We start from the raw sequence: 7,871 nt of genomic DNA on the forward strand, positions 1-7,871 counted from the left end.
CCACTTTCCTAGCTGTACGTCTGTTGTTGTAAACATCTGAATGCATTTTTTTAACCATTTTATCGGTGTCCATTCCTTTCTCTTCAAAATAAAAAATCTATTTGTACTCTGAAAACTTGTTGAAACATTGTAATCCATGAGTGAATATCAAATCAGCATTTTTGTCAAAAGATACAGTATTGCTATGAGGTGCCACGGTGCAACAAAAATGTTATCTTGGACAAACAAATAAAGCAAGTTTGGAAAAAGTATGCCAAAAATGTGGATTCTTTCTATTTAAAAGAAGCTAAAACTTACAAACATGCTAGTATGGCCCCTTTAGGAGTCACATCCAACATTATTCCTGTGCACACAAGAGCCAAAACTAAACACCTGCAGTCATATCTTTGCATTTTTCATTTAAATACAGACGATCCAGGAGGTAAATATACTTAGAATTCTCTGACAGCTACAGACTGTGACTTAAAATGCACCAAAGTGTGTTTTAATTTCACATCACAGTCATTCTGTCAGGAGGATGCATCATGTTTCCTACCTGACTGGTTTTTATTTTCTAAGAATGAAACTCTTTCATCACTACGTCTTCTACTCTTCTTGACATTTGACCGTCATTGTTGCCTGTCTGACATAATGCACGTCATTTAAGGGGGAAAATCTCAGCTGATTTCACAAGATTCCACAGAAATATGCATGAAACCAAATGTAATAGTAAAACTGCGACTTATCATTACAATTCATGAGCGTTCTGTGGTTCAAACAAGACGTTTTGTGTCCGATTACGGTGGAAATACTGTGTCAAGATATTGATTATTACATATATTCATCTGTCCGGCTTTTCTTACCGAGCTGTCGTCATCATCGTCGTCCTCGTCTTCCTCCGGTTCCGGGTCTTTCTTCTTGGAGGCGCTCCGTTCGGCGCCGGCGCTGCTCCTCTTCTTTTCTTTGCCGCTGCTGGCTCTCTTCTTCTTCTTGCGTCCCGGAGTGTAGTCGCTGCCCTCGCTGTCGGAGCGTTGGCCGGGACCGCCGTCTTCCGCCTCTTCCACCCCGCCGATGTCCATGAGCTCCGGGGAGCTGATGGGTAGCTCCTGGGGGAGGAGGGGGGTGGAAACGAGGAAACTCAGCGTAAGAACATTAAAAGAACTCTGATGTCTTAGTGTTGCACTTCTACGACGACAATAAGTACTTAAATCAGTGCAGCAGAAACAGCGATATCATCTTTTTTAATCCACCTTTTGTTCCTTGTTAAAATCTGGTGCCTACATTACCCACAATGCAATTTGACCACCACAGCCAATTTAATTTGAAGTCAAAATATCAACTTCCTGATTGATTTGTAGACATACTTCTGCTTTCAGTACAAAGCAGTGTTATTAGATTTCCTTAAGTCATACAAGATAATAACTCTGACTGTATTTCTGACTGGTCAGTTCCTCAGTTTACTGACGTCTGAGATCCTTTAAAATTGATCAGACTTTCTTCTCGTAAAAACAGATATTATTTAGACATGTAAGTATGCAGGAAAACCACCTCTTTATGGTTAATGATTGGAGGGAAAAAAAGATGCAGAAAAAAATGCAAACTGGACAAGTTTTACGTTTCTAACATGAAGAAAAAAACATTGCTTTTGTAAAAAATAAGGAAATATGAGCAAGAATTAAACATTTGTAGATATTAAATTCTACACAATGAAGGCGAGAAGAGATCTTTAGCAGCTTTATCATCTTGCAAAACATTCAGCATTTTACAATCATAGTTACGCCCCGTTGAATTTGACTTTGGTTGCTGTTTTGCCTATATGAGGAGATTATCGCAACCTGCAAACATCATGCGTGGAGCTAAACTAACAGTGTCTGGGGTTCACATTTTGCTCCTGGTTTCCAGTCAAACCAGACTCTGGACTGGATATTTTATTTTTTTTACCTCTAGGATGTAGCTATATGACCACACACACACACACACACACACACACACTCTGCATCCTTACCTCTCTGCGCGACCGCCGCTTGCTTCCCTTGCTCTCTTTACTCTTCTTGGCCTTTTTCTTCTTCTTCACCTTCGGAGTCTCACTCTCCGAGATCTCCTCTTCCTCATCATCTACAAAAAAAAAAAAAAAAAAAAAAATCAGGCCAGTGGAGACATTTCATGGTCAGGATACACAGAGGAGTGACTACGTGTCAAGTGTATTTGGGCCGTGTGATAACGTTACTGAGCTGTAAAGATATCATTGTATTATCAGCAGACGCTCGTATGTCCTGCTGGAGACCGATCACCAGCCACACGCTGGTTCAAATTTTGGCTGCGGATCAATTTGTTTAATCTATCAGCCAATTTGGCAACTACGGTAACTATAACTGAACAGTTTCATGTATTTGTATATCAAACACTACATAAAAATGTGTAAATCTACTTCTGTTTTTTTATGGCTCGAGCCACTTTGCAGCATCGCCGAATACGAGGAGGATTGATTGAGCTTTATTGGTATTTAAATGATCGCTATTAGGATGCATATTTTCACTTTTATAGTGACAAACAGCTGTTGACTTAAAGTTCAAAACTTTTTGGCTTTTCAGCGAGTCAGTTAAAGCTTTAACCTGAGTTAATTTAACTCTCTTTCCTCCCCTGTCAGGCTGTTTTAACCACATTCACCTGATGTGAAAGGATGTCTCCTGATTAGGGGAGTTTTAAGTCCTGACGACTAGAACTGGTAGAGGATAAACTGTTAGTTTGCGTTACTTCCCCTTTTTTTTTTTTTTAATAAGTTTCCCTTCGGCGGTGGGGGTGTTGATACTAAAAAAATCAGTTTCTCTCTGGCGGTTAAAACTGTAATTTACAACTGATTAGTCATTATGATTTACCGCACGCCGCCGCAGGCCTCATGACAAGAGAAGCTCTCAGTCAGTCAGTCCAGCATCTGGCAGCACCTCAGCGGTGGCTCCACAGTGAAGTAGTATGGCGAAGCCTATTAATGTAATTGACTATGGTAAAAAAAAAAAAAGTAATTGGCGAGCGGCCATTAAGATGCACCTGGTAAAAGAGAGAAGCTTTAATGTGATGAGCTTTTCAGGTCATATAAAGGAGACCATGCTGTGTGTGTGTGTGTGTATGTGGGCAGGTGCACAACTGTAAATTCATGTGGACAAAAATATCACATTTGAGTGTTGTTAAAATAAATCCAGAGCTCACGTTGAGCCTTTTTTTTGTAAACACTGTGGAAGCTTTTCCTACTTGAAGACGGTTTTGTATAAAAGAACAGAGCTGCAGACTTGGACTCGGATTCAAGTCACATAAATGAGGACTAATAATTGACTTACTTAAGATATGACCCCTTAAGGACTTGACACTTGAAAGCAAAAACACTTGAGTCTCAAGGGTTGATTTGGAATTTCAGAACAATGAAACATAACAATAAAAACATTGATAGACGAGCCTTGAATGGCTAAATATCTTAAATATTCAATTAACGGCTCTAAACTGGAAATACAATTAAACCAGCTAGAAAAAGGAAAATGTTCATGATAATGTGTCATTTTAATAGTCAGCAGTCTGAAACCGAAAAAAAACAGACTTGCGGCTGATTTGCAGTTTACTTATCAAGGTCTGTGACCAGAGATGAAACAATTCATCAATCATTTTTAAGCACAGATATTAATCATTCTGTGGTTCTAGCCTCTCTAATATGAGGATTTCCTGCATTTCTCTGTTTTACAGAGATTTATTTTGGTTTTGGTTCCGTTTATCTACTGAAACAAGACGACTGAGGACATCACCTAGAGCTCTGAGGAACTGTGATGGCTATTCTCCACTGTTTTCTGACATATTATGGACTAAACAATTAACTGCCTTGATCGAGGAAACGATAAGATGAAATGAAAGTGAAAATAATTGTTAGTTGCAGCCCTACTTGTGCCTTGACTTGAACTTGATACAAACCAAGTGCATACATGAGTTTAACTGATGTCTATTATCATGAGATGACAGTAACTTGATTTGTCGTTTTTCTGCATCATATATTTCTTTTTCTCTGGTTCCAGTCTCTCCAATTTGCTGCTTTTTTACTGTTTTATATTACTGTAAAACACATTTCTTTCGGTTTTGGACTGTTCATCTGATAAAACAAGACATATGAAGACGTAACTTTGAGCTCTGAGGAGCTGAGGATATGGATATTTTCCACTACTTTCTGACATATTATGGACTAAACGATCAATTGATTAATTGATGAATGAAAATAATTGTTGGTTCCAATCCTACTTGTGCCTTAGCTTGAACTTGTTACAAAACAAATGTCTAGACGAGTTTAAATGTGTTACTAGTTGTGTCTAATATCAAGAGATGATATAAAGTATACTTGATTTGTCGGTTTTCTGCATCAAATTCAAATTAAATCGCATGTTAAAAAGAACAATAACGTGCCTTTAAACCCGAAAATAGCATGGATTTAATTCATCTTTCTATTTGTTTACAAAACCTCTTTTTCTTCATTGCTTCTCAGATTCGTAAAAAGAAAAGTTGGCATTATTTGATGAATGAAAAGAGCAGTTTTTGTGTCGATTTTAGCGCTTGAAGCTAACTTGCGGGACTATTTGTTCTCAATGGTTCAACCGTGTACGCTGCGCGTGCCCGTCGCAATTATACACATTGTAAACAAAGCGATTTTCGGCCACATAACCTGCGATAATAACCACTAGTTATTTTATAAGACATACGGTAAGGTAAGACACAAGAAATCTTTATTTAACTGTGTTATTTTTTTCACTTTTCCCACACTCAAACCGGCCGGCCATGAGGAGGGGAATTGCTACTGAACGTCATCCGCCAGCTTCCAAGCTAACTGGCTGCCTCCATCTTGTCATCGACACGTAAAAAATACCGGTAGCTGGCTAACGTTAGGCCCCGGGAACATGCCGGGTAGTCGACGTGACTTCACTATAATGCATCTGTCAGCCATGCCGCCTCTGGTTGGGGTAAAAGACTGGATTTTATTGAGGAAAAAACAGCCGCGAAAAGAAAGGGGGTTAGCTAATGTTGCTTTTAACGTTAGCTACCCGGTAGTTAGCCAGCCAGCACCGACTAGCGAGCTCTCCATTAACGGAACATGATTGATATGAATGTCAGAAAACAACCAGGGTGAACATTAGCAATTTCAGCTAACAAATGAGCCTCGTCTTACCGTGCATTAACCGGTCCTCGGGGGCTCCGTAATCATCTCTGTCGTCCTCGCTTCCAGACATAGCGGACAGCAGAAAACTTTCTATTTAGTTAGCTAACAGTTTAGCTAACTAAATAAAGTTTGGAGGGTAATCCAGAGTTTTTTGTCCCAGTCTTTGAGTCTGTCCAAGTGTAGTTTGTTAGGAGCGGGCAGCCGGCCAGGTTTCGACAAGGGACATAAGAACAAAAAAAAAAGGAAAACGGAAGTGAATATTTAGCAGCAAAGAACATTCAAAGCACCCGGTAAAACACCGAGCAACATAAACACTCACCGCATGGGCTTCTTCCCGGACAGTGAATATAACTTTATCTTTCTATCAACTTGGACATCTCGTAAACATAAGCACCCTCACTCCATCTCTGCGTGCAGCTGACATCTTGCCACTATCTATCGTTAGTTTCCGTCCCATTAGCATGCGTGCTAGCTGAGCTTGACCGGCGGCCAGGTTTCAGATTGGAGGCGAAAGTAAAGAAAAGGAGCCGCTCACGCATAAATATCTTATCATAAAATACCATTAATATAACACCGGCATCCCAGGCTGTCTCCCCCCGACCATCTTACCCGGGCTGAAGTAAATTCACAAACAATAAAAAAAAAAAACTGAGATACTCACAACTTGATTCCACACAGCTTCCAAAACAGTAACTCCAGGCTCAGTTTGTCAATCAATCAATACTTGGAAGCTCGTTTGTGAACGTAACGGTATACATACAATTTAAATATATTTCCGTGTTTTTTATGTGGCAGCGTGTGCGCACGACGCCGTCTCCTCTTTCTCTCCCTCGCACACTACACACACCCCGCGCGCGCGCGCACACACACAAAGAGATCAGGGGGCAGGCATCCCATAATATCCCCCCCCCCCCCTCCACACACACACATACACACACTTCAGTCACCCCTCCCCCACTCTGCATAGTTACCTTGCAACGTACAGACCATAATAGTCAACTCACCCCCTCCCTCTCCTACAGTCTCTTCCCCATTCCTCCATGCACCCCCCCCCTCCACCCCCTCCCATAGCAACCAGGGTTACCATGGAGACGCTCACCCCCCCCCCCCCTCCCCTCCCACCCCCGTGCGGCATCCCATAATAGTAATGAGCGCAGTCACTGACATCCCACAATAAGCATAATTCCAAAAAAAGAGATAGGAGAAAGGAGGGGGGGGTGGAGGGGTGGAGGGGTGGGGGGGGGTGAAAAAGGAAAAGCCGTCACATGGCAACTGTGTGTGCCACATGACTGCTTAACTTGAGTGTGCATGTTTGCATGTATGCGCAGGCACTGTACTGTATATGAGCCTGGCTGCTGCAGACTGTGCACACAATGCAGATGCAATGCAAGGCTGGTGACCACCTTTAAAGCACCCGAAGGGGGTCACCAAAAGTGGGGTGACAGCGGGTGACCCAGGTGTAACCCCCCCCCCACACCATGCCCCCACCTCCCCCCCTTCCCCCCTGCCCCACAATAAGGCATTATGAGCAGAAATATAAGCATCTTTATACACACACTTACCATCTTTCCATCAGCACATGTAAACTGACTTTTAAGGGAGGTTGAAAAAAAAAAAAAAAGTCTTATGAGCCGGTCAGCGTGAGGTTAAAAAGTTCAGTAACATGCACGGCCTATCGGTGAGGACGATACATAGAGGTCACGGAGGTCAAACTGTAGTCAAAACCTTCAGCAGGTCCGCTGCTTAACTCCCCCCCCCCCCCTCAAAACAAGAAACAGGGAGCCCAGGAGTGCAAGAGCCAAGCCAACAGCTGAGTTAAGCTGTCTGCACACACACACACACACACACACACACTAACACACACACACACTGGCTTGCTCCACAGGCTGCTTGGAAATACATTGCAGTCAATGGTGGGAAAAATGTCTGGGTCCTAGACAGTTTTTTCCCACCATTGACTGTCTGTAATACATTTAGACTGTGTGGGGAAAATGCAGAAGTGTTTATCCTTTAAAAGTGGGAAGAGAGGCTTCTGAATGACATTTTACCACATGGGAAATCAACGGTACACACGTCAGCTAATGGGGAGGGGGGGGGTAGTTTTTGTATTTGAGGTCTGTGAAGCATCAGGATGAGTTATGTGTTGTTATTGTAGCACTGCGGGACCGGTCTGCTCTGCTGTCGCTGCTCGAGTCACCCGCAAGTCCTCCAAAAAAAAAAACAAAAAAAAAACAACCCAAAATTCAACAGCTGGTTTACAATCCACATAGCACTATACGGCCAAAAGTATGTGGACGCGTAAACAGCACTGATAAAGCGGTGAATATCTGCACACTGACTCTGAAGTAGAGCTGCAACCATTAGCTGAACGACAGGAAATCAATCTCCAACTATCTTGATACAATTTTTAAGGAAAAAGTACCAAAAAATGAGCTGTTCAAGACTTCTCACAAATATGATGATTTAATGCTTTAGTTTGTCACACAGTACGTGATAGTTAACTGAGTATTTTGGGGTTTTGGACCAATGTTTGGACAAAAAAAGACATCTGAAGACGTCTCCTTCGACTTTGGGGAATCGTAATGGTCAAGTTTCACTATTTTCTGACATTTTATAGACCAAACGATTAATTGATTCATCAAGAAAATAATCAACAGATCAATTAAAAATGAAAATAATCAAATTTATTTATGTTTCAATCCCAGTCGCA

The 7,871-nt window shown here is 41.7% G+C and overlaps 1 protein-coding gene across 4 annotated transcripts in view; it reads right to left on the bottom strand.

Moving 5' to 3' along the window:
* The window catches only part of LOC137198314 (chromodomain-helicase-DNA-binding protein 4-like), a 31,141-nt gene extending 25,118 nt beyond the window's left edge, over positions 1-6,023 (bottom strand). For 2 of the 4 annotated variants that reach the window (XM_067612068.1, XM_067612066.1), the window contains exons 1-4: positions 5,823-6,022; positions 5,171-5,330; positions 1,985-2,094; positions 843-1,085 (exon numbers count right to left, since the gene is read on the bottom strand). In XM_067612068.1, coding sequence (XP_067468169.1) covers positions 843-1,085; positions 1,985-2,094; positions 5,171-5,231 — 414 coding nt within the window. In that variant the 5' untranslated portion in view covers positions 5,232-5,330; positions 5,823-6,022. Of the gene's footprint in view, positions 1-842; positions 1,086-1,984; positions 2,095-5,170; positions 5,331-5,480; positions 5,653-5,822 lie in introns of those variants that run through there. The other 2 variants (XM_067612070.1, XM_067612067.1) reach the window with 2 other exon arrangements.
* Positions 6,024-7,871: the final 1,848 nt, after the last annotated feature.

This window comes from Thunnus thynnus, chromosome 15 (genome assembly GCF_963924715.1).
Source record: "Thunnus thynnus chromosome 15, fThuThy2.1, whole genome shotgun sequence".
Lineage (NCBI taxonomy): Eukaryota > Metazoa > Chordata > Actinopteri > Scombriformes > Scombridae > Thunnus > Thunnus thynnus.